The sequence below is a fragment of the Orbicella faveolata genome, unplaced genomic scaffold (genome assembly GCF_042242905.1).
Source record: "Orbicella faveolata isolate gen_17 unplaced genomic scaffold, um_ofav_v1 contig_2, whole genome shotgun sequence".
Taxonomy (NCBI): Eukaryota; Metazoa; Cnidaria; class Anthozoa; order Scleractinia; family Merulinidae; genus Orbicella; species Orbicella faveolata.
Genome location: NW_028301547.1, coordinates 25,553,347 through 25,566,553, shown reverse-complemented (window position 1 = coordinate 25,566,553; position 13,207 = coordinate 25,553,347). Strand labels below are relative to the sequence as shown.

Below are 13,207 nucleotides of genomic sequence, written 5' to 3'. Positions count from 1 at the left end.
ATTGTCACTTTTGAACGTTATGAGACGGACTGAAGGAACTCTTGAAAGTAAATGTGCACCGTTTGACTCCTGCTGTAGTAGAACGTGATGTTTGCAAACACTGAGTATCCGTCAGTTCTAGTCTGTAGGTTATTAAATTTCTATCTGGTATGCAGCTGATCCAGACGTCGTGTCTAATCAGTCCCACCAATCAACATACGGTATTGTTGTCATGATTGCAACAACTTTCTATCAATCTCGCAAATTATCATTTATCTTGCAAATTAACTTTTGAGTGGCACTGCGCAGTGCCAAGAGAACGTTGGCTGACACACTTATGAGCTGCAAGCAAAGCGTGCGTCGTGTTGAGTGGATAATCAAATCCATCAGGCCTTTCTTTGAGCAAATCCATAGCTAGTGGCTAAGCATTAGTTGCACTGCTTCTTTCAAAAGACCAAATCAATTTGCTTTGCATTGTTTTTGTGTAATTCCGCGGCAAAACACCCCTGCGTGTGTGATTTGCCACTTGGTAATTAGTTCTTTATAATAGCCGCTTGTACATGATTTTAACTCTGCAAGTTTTTTTCTTGACGAGACATCGTCAACCTCGTATTGGCTTTCCGAGAAAGAATATTCTTAATGACAAATAATCCAGGTATTCTTATGGCAACGGTCCAGTGGCTTTTAGAAACAGAATTTGCAGCCTGTAGTATCTGTGGGAACCATATTATGAGGTCGATAGAATATTGATAAAAGTTGCTCCAAGCAGTCAAGGTTCAACTGGCTCAGCATGGTGCTTTATGTAATACGTTGTCTCCAGTGTTGCAATGTAAACTGAATTTTACTGAAGTCCGAAGTTTGAGCTCGAGTGGGTGCTGAGTAATAATCAGTACGCCCACATGAAAACAGCAAGCGAATGTAATTATCGGCTTGCTTTATTCGCGTGCGCAACAATTTAGCGACTGACCCACCAAGAAATAAGGCTCACTTATCTCACGAAGAAAAGTGCTATGATACTCAGAAAAAACATAGACTTCTTCGAAACTGAGCAACTTTCCGCTGAAAATTCCAAAACTTTGCCACAAATTACTTGAAATAGTTTTTCTAATGAGTTTTTCAGACGAGTCACTTAATGCTTTAATGTGTCATATATTGGATGTGCAGTTTTATTCTTTTGAAATGCAAATATTTTGTTTTTTCAAAGGACAAAGAATTTGATTGTCACATAATCCTTTCTTTGTTCTTAGGTTCCGAAGCGTGAGGTAATATTTTTTAATTATTAACCAATCCTATCACTCTGCACAATACACGTGACCTATAGCTTTTGTTGTGCTTTGTGTAGAGTGGTCATCGACAATGTTGTGTTTCCGTTTGAAAGTTTGAATCATCCGAAGAATTGTTCTCGTCGAGGAAATCCAGAAATGCGCAGACCACTTTAGTTTAAGTGTATTGACGAGAATGCGAGTGCCTCGCGAGCGGAAGGGTTTGAAAGAAATAGGAGTGAAATCTTGGATGATCGGAGGGATTTGATTTCCTTCGCGACGATCGATCGACTGCCAAGGTTGTGTTGACTTGCCGTGAGCAACAATAATTATTAATCTGGGACAAGTCAAAGCTCCTTTGCTGAGCTGCGTAAATAGACGACAACTATTTTAGTCCACGCGACATAGTGCATAACATTCTCACAGAAGAAGGGACTTCGCACGTTTCGCGAGAGCGCGGGGAGGAAACCTAATATTTGGAGTCAACCTCTGTTTTGTGTATTTCGTTGATGGAAAATACAGACTTCGCCGCTGGCACAGTTTAACCGCTTCACTAATCCACGTTTACTATGGTTCATCAACAAAGTGGACTTTTGTTTCTTCTCTTTTGTTGGATCGCAGTAAAAGCAGGTATGTTTCAAATGTTTATGTAGTAGTATTGGTAGTAGTGGTGAGGCGTTGTGTAGTATTCTATCTTCAGCTGGAAAAATTTTCATGCAAGTGTACAGTCACTATCAGCCGTGACCAGTTAGCGTGAACATATAGCCTAGGCAGCGTCGAATTCGACTTTCATCTTCGTTACCTTACATTTATAATGATATTTTTGGTCTCTTATGTCGTAGAAACTGAAGACTGTTCAGTATTTGCATAATTTGTGTATTAGACTCGCGATGACCATGTCGAATGATATGTTCGGTTGACACCTGAAGTAAACATAGAAATTCACAAGTAAACTTTGTTGCCTTCCAGTAACAGCCTTCTTATTTAGCGTCGATTTTGGCGTGAGTTACTAGTGAATCACGCTACGCGTTCTAAATATAAATTTCATTATTTGCGTGATTCATTTATTAGGGCTGAAATCCACAGTTGCACTGCAATTAACAACTCGAAACTGGCGAATATTTATGCAGCATTTGGCATGCAGACCTTTGATCGCTTTACAGTTTCTGTCAGTTAGTCACATTTTAAAGCTCTCGATTTTTTTTTAATCCCAGCATGAAATTCGCTTAGTCTATTCTCTAGCTGTGGGTGATTATTAAAATGCGATTTATTCAAGAATCCTTCGTGTTGCGGCGAGAACATTGCAAATGTAAACATTACCTTATGTTATGGTCTTGCTTGCGAGCTTATTTTGTTTAATATTTTTCTAGGATTTCCTTTCACAATAATGAAATGTGTTTGTAGCAAATCGTTAGGTTTCATTTAAGGGTTTTAGTTCCGTGTATTTTTTGCTACGTAGTAAAATTAAACCATCTCTAGCGATTGCACATGAACGTACTTCCTTGAATAGTACATGTACATCGCATCGCGTGAGCTCTCATTTTTGCTACGTTTCGTATTTTGGGGAAAGAAAAACTCGTCGGTTTTGATTTCTTTCATAACAGAAAGCCTTAATTATAGAAAAAAATTCCTGTTGTTTTAAAACTAAAGTTAACACCTGCACACAATATGCAGATAGAAGAAGAAATTGCGACATTTTAATGTGTTGACGTTGTTGTTATATAATACATATGTATGAATTATCCAGCTTTTTTTCCGTGTTACGAAGTCTTAAAATGCTTTACTTTAGTGAAAAAAAGCAAGTATTATTGATGTTTGCATTGCTTCCTTGTACTTCAGAATCTAAGTGGCCAAAGTAACAAAAGAATTTATTGATCTTTGCCAGAGGTTTTTCTTTATCAATCAACAGTGCAGTCTGTGCCCCGAGGCTAATGTAGGAACCTTCAAAAGTTGATTCACTTTCACAACTTTAGGTCACTAATTAATTAATAAGTTCGTCAAAGTTAGCATTTCTTAATTTCTATATTTGATCTTGATGTAAATTTGTATTATTTTGCATATGTTTGGCTGCATGTAAAAATATATGTGAGGCATGCATATAACAAGCTACATGTATGCATGTGTCAAAGGAAGATAATTAAGAGTGTCTTCTGTTTCACAATGCTACATGTATCTCTTTTCTTTGGTTTTCAATTCAAGATAATGGGTCAAACCTTTTATAGCTGTATTTTCACTAGAACAGGGACCTAATTAGATGAATGCAGTGAACAATTGTCATTATCTGGTTGTACTACTGGACATGGATGGTAAATTTGCTGAAATCAATGGCCAATCGTCACCCTCAGATGATCTAAAAGTCTGGTCAACTTGTGGCTATTCTAGTCTGTCCATATTCTGTAATCATGGTGTACATCTTCATGTACATGTACCTTATGTGTATCCAAAATTTTTAGTCAAAGATTATGCCCATAATTATGTGAATTGTCCCAACTTAAAGCGTCAAAACAGTTTCACCTTTTAAACAATATGCATAAGTCAATGGGCATTTCAAATATTTAAACATAGTTCAATTTCCTGGTTGAAAAAGTTAGATTAAAATATCAGCCTGTTCAAATCCTGCCTTGCAATATTATACAGTACTGGCACAATGTAAAATTATGTCCATGTGACACATACACAATCAGTATTTTACTTGTCTTGTTATGACCTCTATAAAACATTTAAGGGATACACCATATTTGATCATTTATTGCCCCATTTTGAATTAAGTTTCATATCTTATTGTGAATCTCTTCTTGACAAAAGAGCCATTTAGTTAACTTCCTCTTGAGTGACATTATATTGTGATGTACACCAAAAAGGTATGAAAAATATTTCTATGATGGTAGATTAAAGGGTCAGATTGATGTAAACTTTTGGATAATTCCTTTAGAAATGTGATTGATGTTTACATTGTATCTGTAGACAATAACCACATAATCTTGTCTGGCTCGAAAATAAGTGCAGACATAAAGTTTGCTAAAGAATTTGTCAGTGCTTCTTAGCATAAGTACATGGAGCATCCATGCATATTTTGAAAGCTTTTGCAAGTGGCATGCCTAATTGTTTTTATTACCCTCCTTGTATTGGTAAGAAAAAACATTATTTTTCAAGCAAAAAAGGTCATTGCTTACAATAGATGGCTTGCAAGCACACTACAGAGATCAATCACCATTCATACGATGTATATCATGTTTCAATCACAACATACATCTATGTCTTTCATCTATTCACTATGTCACCTTCATATATTGTTATTCAAGGCCTCTCTCTTTGGAAGGCAAGTTAATAAGAACTTTTAAATTCAAGGACACAGTACATTTGTATTTTGTGGTATGTGTAATTATATTCAAAGACATGTTAAGCATTTAACTAAACCTGGTCAAGCTAGTAAAAGATATCTGCAGAACAATAATTGTATTATTGTCTTGGTTTTAATGTCAGCTTTGGCCAGGGTCATTTTAATTTAAGACACGTTTCTCTTGTCTTGTATGGTAGGGGGTGGACGGGGGGGGGGGGGGGGGGAAGAGGAGGAGAGGGTAACTTGCAGTGCACTAGCTACCCTATAAATTTGAGTGACAATGAAGTTATGTATGTATGTATGTTAGGTATGTATGTACGACTACATGTACATGTGGCTTTGTGCACGGTGAGAAAGCTTCATGTGGGAACATTTTTGAATTTTTGAATTCTTATCTTTGACACACAAGCAAGCATAGAATTCACTATAAAAGTCCGTGATTTTAAATGTGTGTTATGTTAAGGTTGTAATAGCTCAAATCAGCTAGGTTTGAGAATTTTTTCCTTAGGCATGAGATCAAAGTTTTCGGCCTAAGGGTGTGAGACTTATGCCCAAAGTGTGTGACTTGTCATGTAATCCATGACTGTATGTTTCTATGTTCGTCAAATTGACTTGTGGATGTGCTTTTTTTCACTCTAGACAGCCCTCCATCGATCTCATCAGTTGACAAAACTCCTGCAAACTTTAGACAGGGAGGTACCCTAGACCTTCACTGCCAAGCCACAGCCACGGGCAGCTCACTGATCACTTATGAATGGTTTGCAACAGATTTTGAGGGCAACAGTAAGGACATGTTGTTAAGTAGATATACACTCCAGTCAAATACTGGCAAACTTACAATCAGCAATCTCAACCATACTCAGGATGACGGCTACTTCTACTGTGTTGCAGCGAATGCTGCTGGAAAAGTGAGGTCCAAACGACTGGTGATTCAAGTGGCATGTGAGTGATCTAGTATTTTATTTGACTGTGCATGCATACAGTCATGTAAAGTATGTCATTTGTTTTTTCTAAGGCAGCATAATTTCTTACAGTCACATACTGTACAGGCAGCTAAAAGAATGAAATACCCATGGATGTTTTTCATGGAAGGCTTTGTTTAGTGAAATGTCTGGACGAGCAGCTGCTGTTAACTCTTCTTCTACTTTTTTTTTTAAAGCAAACATTTCGAATATCTTAAGAAATTTGAACTGACACATGTCCCAAATCATTTGATCAGAGGGTATGAATCCTGTTATTTCTCTCTGCCCTACAGGATGTCTATGGTAATACATGTACATGTACGTGTTCATGCAGAACTGAGGGTTGTGCTTTGCTTCTTACTTCTCAGATCTTGAAGCCTTTCCAAATGCTGGTGTATCTGTGAGTGCAAGTGCACTGCAAGGCGGCAAATTTAGTTATGATTATCCTGTTGTTAAAAGCTTCCCCAAGCCCACAATAACCTGGACAAAATCTGGTAGTGCACTTTCTGAGAGTCAACGTATTAGTTTCTCTGCCACTGGAAACCTCTACATCGGAAATGTTGATGTGAACGACGCTGGTAACTACGAGTCTAAAGTAGAGAACACTGTGACTGGCCAATCATTTAACAGAGGAACAATTGCATTAGGTGTAACAGGTAAGATACATGTACATCCAGCTGGTAGCTTAATTGTGTTTCTGAAGTAAATGTACATTTTACAATGTGTATACTAATGAAAATGGATAAAACAGTTAAAAGTCATTCATGTAAATTTCATGTGTAATTCACAATTTTATCTTCTAAAGGCTTTGCCAAACAGAGGACTTTGCAAGTCTTTACATCTGTTTTCACCTTTTGTCTACTTGTCACTCTGTTAAGTAGGCTTCCTGTAGGGACAGCCAGGTAGTAGTTTGACAAAAAAGATGTTGATTTAATTTGGTCAGGACTTTCATGCATGAGTGCTGACATGAGATGACTTGTGTTCACTTTAGGGAAGTCTCACAAAATTTGCCTCTTTTATTTTCATGAAGTTCTTCCAAACTAAGTACATGTACATGTAACTACATTAAGGTTGCAGTGATCCTTGTGACATACATTGTATAAAGGTAAAGATAAAGTCTGTATACGAGCTAAGTGGCCCATCAGGCTGGAGGTTATCACGGTTTCAGTAGCATGAAGTGACTAGGAGTATTTCTATTTCACCCTGGATGGGGTGCTCATCCATCGCAGGGTTACCCATAGCACCCATTTATACACCTGGGTGAAAAGAGGTGCTGTGAGAGTCTATTTAGTGTTTTACCCAAGAACACAACACACTGTCCCCAGCCAGGGATCGAACCTGGACCCCTTGATCTGGAGACAAGCTCACTAACCATGAGGCCACTATGATTCCCACAAGTTACATACAGTACATACTGTTTCCATTCTTTGTAAACTGGTAATATACAGATTTAGGCCAGCCTAAAAGCATAGCTCTTGGGCCAGGGTGTTCAGAGCCGGATTAAGCTAACCCAGGAAACAGTAGAATTTTGATTTGAGTTTTGTAACTTTGCAGTGAAGTTTTCTGTATATTGTTTGGCCTTCTGTTTTAAGTTTTGATAATCACCATATACACAAAACAAAGTAGCAAAAAACATTTGTATGGAAGAAAAAGTTACAATTCGGTTAACTTTTAATCCTGGGTTAGTGTTAACCAGCTTCTGAATAATCCTGCCCTGTTTTCAACAAGTTAACCTGACATGAGCCTTTGATCCAATCGAAAAACCAGCCCTTGGTCAGCGGTCAACTTCAAAAAAACATGTGACCTCGATGAGCTGTAACCTTGAGCCAGTGATATGGTCACATGATACTGGTCAGCGGATTCCTTGTTTTGACAGGTGTCAATTGATCATAGCATGGATGTCCAATACCAAAGAAGTATACCGTGAATGAAGGCTGCATCTCTCTGTCAACCTATTATTTGTGACTCTGTCGCTGTCATGCGTACGCACCCACGAGCAATACTGCTAGCCATGATAACCATTAGAAAATCAACTCATCAGTTTCCTTTTCTTTCCTATATGAGTATGGGGCTCCGCTTGGTGGCCCTTTGGGCCGTAAAAGCTCCACTGTAATCTCTGACAGCATGGGGCAGTTGGGTCTGCAATTCTGAATTCAACTTAAGACATGTTTTCATTATTTTGCAGGACGAAGTCCAAGTTCGATACCTTCAACACCAAGTATAATTCTTGGCCCCACTAACCAGGTGGCTATAAAAGGAACAACATCTGGGGTTACATTTGAGTGCTTTGCAAGTGGAAGGTACTGACTGATAGTAATCAGTTTAGATGTGTACATCCATTCAAATGCTATCACATACACAAGGCTGTGCCTAAAAAAAATTGTAAGGAGCCCAAAGGTTCCTAACCAGGAAATCCTGGGTGCCCAGCCATTATGTTGCAAGCTTGTATGAAAAAAAGCAAGTTTTTCCAGTTGCCTGAAGGTATAAGTTAGTTGCCTATGCACCTGGGTGCTTCTAGGCACAGCCCTGCATACACGTAATTGAGGGGTTTATTCAAGAACAATCAGCCTTCGTGGGTTCACAAATTGGTGTTCCACAATATTGAATATGTGTGTACTGTAAAATACACTGTAGGCTTACTAGGGGGGTGTGCAATGTGTATTTCAGCGTATTTTCACAAATTATCCACATTCTGACTAAATCGTTTGTTCAATCTCTTAGATCATTGTTTGTGGCCACTGGATTCAGTTCCAGCCCAGTGCCATATATGGGTTGAGTTTTCCTCCCTTCACAAAAACCAATAGTAAATCCAAATTCCAATTCGACCAGGATTGAGGAGCTGCATGACAACCAGCTATGGCTGATGTGGCTTCCACTCTAAATACTGTAAAACATTTAATTATAATTATAATTTTATTATTTTAAGGGCAATCGTTATGACTTGTATTATGTCGGGTATACCTGCAGAGGGTCTCTAGCCAGCTCTAAAAGGAGGTGACAGAAGGATATTAAAAAATCAAACTTTACTGTGATGTGCTACAATGGGCGACAAAAGTAGTCGAGACACTTTTAGGAAATGACGCTTTTTGATATTTAAGCACTTGTTCCATTTTATTTGCGTGTAGTGCTAATTCTCTGATACCCCTGGCAGCCAAATTCAATGTTGTGTAGGCACTGTGGTCTGTGCAGTCTAAGAAATAGAAAAATCAACATTGTTTGGGAGGGAAGGGGGGAAAATGTGTCCAAGAAAATAGAAAATAGAAAATAGAATTTAACTGGCAAGTGTCTCAACACTTTTGTCGCCCATTGTAGGTTGACAAGATTATAAATTTGTGATAAATTATAAATTTGTGAGCCATTTACCGGTAGATGCAAATTATTATTTGTTTATGCTATAGACCCATGCCTACCATATCATGGTGGAAAGGTGGACAACAGATTTCTCAGAATGCCAAATTTTCCTTTGGGTCATACAAGAAGAGACTTACAGTGCTTAATCCTGGCAAATCTGATGAAGGATTCTACGAGTGCCGAGCTACCAACCCCAATGATGGCCAGCAAATAAGCCGAAGAGCAAACCTGACCATAATTGGTATTTATTGACAAGTATTATTTTGACGGTTACCGAATTATATTAGATGTGATGCCTACAAATGTTATTAATCAATCGCTTCTGGTGAAATCTGAAGACTAAGGATCTCAGCATTAACTTTATCTTAATAGTAAATATTGTTTTCTTCCAGTCGAGTTTATCGACCTCTGTTGATAAATATAAGGATTTTTGTGTCAGTTCTTGTAAAAAAATTGTACTTTAGTAACTGATTGTGGTATATACATCGGTGAGTTTCTTCTGGTGAGCCAAAGTTGCAGAAAAAAGGTGCCCCCAATGGAGAAGGTGATTATTCTACACAGCTGGAAGACCTTTGGTAAAAAACGGGTGAAATTCTTGTTGCACATGTAGTCAACACTTCCTCCCATATGTGCGTGTATAGAACTGTCCCCTGTTGTCCTTGACTGTTGAATACAGACAGGTGTTGCAATATTTTGTAATCAATGTCACAGTTATGCTTTTAACCGTATCAATATAATTACCTTGTTCTTTAGAGAAGCCCACCTTCACAGTACAACCGACCATGGCGGACAAGTACCCTCAGGAATCAGTTGTGTTTAAATGTAATGCCACCGGTTCTCCAAAACCCCAAATTACTTGGTTCCATAACGGGCAAAAAGTTGCCCCATCAAATGTAGGACGAATTCAAGTTAACAGTAAAAACGAACTCAAATTCACAAGTCTTCAATCTGGAGATAAAGGGACTGTGCAATGTGTGGCAACAAATGATGGTGGCGAGGCAATATCTAAAGCTACATTAAACGTAAAAAGTAAGTATCAAGTATATGCTGTGGTTCAATAGGTAGCTGGAGGTTTCGCACGCAAGGGAGTTCGCACTCACCGAGTTCGCACCTGGCGAGTTCGTGCCCACATCTTCTCAACTTGCGATCAAGTGCTTATAATTTATCTTCCTCTTACCGAGCAAAAAAGACAACATTGTGGGCATATTGAAACAAAATCACACAAAACATGTTTATTTCTCGTTCTTTAATCCATTGAGGGTGAAAGCAAACTCGAAATAGAAAGTTTATAATGAGTTCAGGGGTGCGAACTCGATTGGGTACGAAACAGGTAGCATTCGTTCAATATTGCCCACTGGGCGAGAACTGTAATTATTCGCAGTTACAATTAATCGTGCTATGCCATTCCAATATTCAGAACTGATATTTTTGCAACTTGTTCAGAAACTGGGGGCGCTTTCCATTCAACAAAAAATTCAGAAAAGTTCGAAACGGGGACAAATGGTATGGAAATTTCCGTGGAAAGTTTCCAGAAAATCCAGAAATTGCTGAATGCCCGAAAAGCGAACCATTCAACCAAAAATTGAATGGAAATTCCTGAAAATTTCCGTATACCTCATAAGGTTCCGGAAATTCTGGAAAATGCTTTTCCATTCGTCACCTAAAAAATGTCTGAAAATTCAAACTGAAATTTTTCTTCCAGTGGGAAACACCCTGAATTATGCTGATGAGGCAAATATTGTAAACAAAGATTCCTGTATTGTGAACTCCCATAGTTGTCTGGCTTGGGCTTAATGAAACATAGTTGCGAGGAGGACCAACCAGAAACCAGACTTTCGTGATTAATATGTGTTATTGACAATGCTACTTTTGGTGGTTTGTAGCTTTACCAGTATGGATAGATGTGCCGCCAAAGAACACAGATGCGATCGTGAATGAAACTGTGGAGCTGCAGTGTCAAGGACGAGGGAGTCCTACGCCCACCATAACCTGGCAAAAGAATGATCAAAATATCAACTTCGCCAGTAACCCTCGCTTTTTCCAGAAGAACACTGGCTCATTGCAGATTAGTCGAAGTCAGAAAAGCGATAGTGGAAAGTACACGTGTGTAGCAACCAACAGCCTGGGCTCAAAACGAGCAAACGCCACGCTCAGAGTGTTAAGTAAGTTGTTCAAATATGACCACTCGCCCTTCTTTTAAAGTTACAGGTGTATTTTTGTAAGTGAAGCTACTTTTTAAAGCGGCAAGACGTTGTTTGTCTTTTTGCTGAATGCGCTATTTCGCTTTCTTGCGATTTTCGAAGGAGGCCAATTTTACAAGACCCTCGAACCAGTCCACACCATTCAAACCTGAAATATATTTTTTCAGGCCTTAATTGATCAATCAAGTCTCCCTTTCACATCGTCTTGCACACGATTTGTCTCTGATGAAGGTGTTAAGTGAAAAACATTTTTTTTGTTTTCTCTGTGTTTGGTGCAGTTAAAACTGTGATCACCACACCACTGCCAAGCCAGATTCAAGCCACTAAAGGTCTGCCAAAAACCCTTCAATGTGCAGTGCAAAAAGACCCGGGTATAACAGTGAAATGGACCTGGACTAAAGATGGCTCTCCAGTCGACACGGCCCGGATGACGGTACAAGCTGATGGATCACTGCGTATAACCACAGTACAAGAGATAGATGCCGGGACGTATAAGTGCCGCGTGGAGTCTGTGGCGGGAAATGCTGCCACAAGTGGCACAATGAGTGTTCAAGGTAAACGCTCGCATTCATTACAATCTGTTGGTGAGGGGAGGCGGCCTGGCCCAGTGATCAGGGCGCTGGAGGTCGCGGGTTCAAGTTCCGCTCTGACCACTAAGCTGGAGTTGTTTCTCGGTAGATGCTAATTCAGCTCCTCGGTCATGTACGGTCATGTTTGTAATTAAGCCTATTTTGTTTATTTAAGTGGCATGCTTGAGAACTAGCTAGTTGTAGCTAAGCGCATCGACCGCTACTGATAAACATTAACATGTCCCCGTTTGGTCGTCATCGAAACGTTTTTTTTTTTTTGGCTCCGTGCGCTGTCCGAATGACTGAGAACTGGGTGCGTCAAAATCTTTTGTATTATTATTTTAATAAGGGAGCTACTAAAAAAAGCCTTTGAGAGACGCGTAAGAGCATAAAAGCGGGGATGTTGCTAAGTTTTTATTAGCTGGCAGCAAACGAAATATTCTTCTCTTTGTTTGTTTGTTTTTTTTTTTCAAAGTTTAAGTTGCCAGTTATCACTCTTGTTACCAGTCACAATATCTCCAAATTTTGTGATGAATTTCCTTCAAGAATATCCCTGATGCTTTTAGCGAATGATTTGTAAATTAGCGCTGGAAAAAAGGAAAAAGTCTTATAAACATTTTTGTCTGATCAGAAACCCCCCTGGCCCCAAGCACTCCAGTGGTGAGTGACATACAAACCACTTCAGTCCGCCTGTCTTGGTTTCCACCCGGTTACGACGGAAACAGCCCCATCACATCCTACAACGTGTACGCCAAGAAGGGCTCTAACAACTGGAACCTCCACAAAGATGACATCAATCCATCTGACAGACAGATGTCCGTCACCCTCCGCAATCTCTCACCGCACACGCAATACCAGTTCCATGTACGTGCCGTCAATTCAGTTGGAGAAGGAACACCAAGTGGAGCATCAGGAGTGATTAGAACACTTATAGCAGGTAAGTGTTACTAACGACATACTCTCAGTATTCGTTGTAATTTATACCACTAAGAGGTTTGGCTCTCACCGGGCGAGTACAGTGATTAGTTATTTCCAGTTTACGCGACCGGGGCACACAAAGCAATGTCATCTCGTGGATGAAATGCGAGTCAAACTGGTTTGCGAAACGAATTTCGTCCGTTATGTTGTCATAATTGTGCTTTTAGCACGTGGTTTATTAACTCAGGCGTTTAGCATGACGTCCTTTATATGTACATCTAGCTGTTGTGGTCCAATATTACCTTTGGTACAGTTTTGTATTTTCCGCTATTTCAAATACAACACACCAGGACAAAGGATAATACCTATTATTATCACCCAACTAGTGGACTAATGCAAATCCTGCATTTCAATTGACTACGCTACTAGAGGACTATTAGTAATAGTTCACGAGTAGCGAAATTGGCGCAATGGAGCATGACGCTTTTTTATTCCCAAATAAACATTTGTTCAACTTGCATTTGCTAACTTTATTATTGCCTTTTCTGTCCGACTAGTTGGGTGATACTAAAACAATTAGACTCTTCGCCCTCAAGGGCCACAGGTAAATAGCCCATTCGGTTTC

At 39.2% G+C, this 13,207-nt stretch overlaps 1 protein-coding gene across 1 annotated transcript in view; it reads left to right on the top strand.

The window, feature by feature from the left end:
• The first annotated feature begins 1,290 nt into the window (after nt 1-1,290).
• LOC110049817 (protein sidekick-2-like) overlaps nt 1,291-13,207 on the top strand; it is a 29,827-nt gene continuing 17,910 nt past the window's right edge. The window contains exons 1-9 of the mRNA XM_089290509.1: nt 1,291-1,871; nt 5,221-5,523; nt 5,912-6,199; nt 7,729-7,843; nt 8,942-9,135; nt 9,648-9,923; nt 10,778-11,056; nt 11,374-11,649; nt 12,296-12,601. Coding sequence (XP_089146635.1) covers nt 1,811-1,871; nt 5,221-5,523; nt 5,912-6,199; nt 7,729-7,843; nt 8,942-9,135; nt 9,648-9,923; nt 10,778-11,056; nt 11,374-11,649; nt 12,296-12,601 — 2,098 coding nt within the window. The 5' untranslated portion in view covers nt 1,291-1,810. The remainder of the gene's footprint in view (nt 1,872-5,220; nt 5,524-5,911; nt 6,200-7,728; nt 7,844-8,941; nt 9,136-9,647; nt 9,924-10,777; nt 11,057-11,373; nt 11,650-12,295; nt 12,602-13,207) is intronic.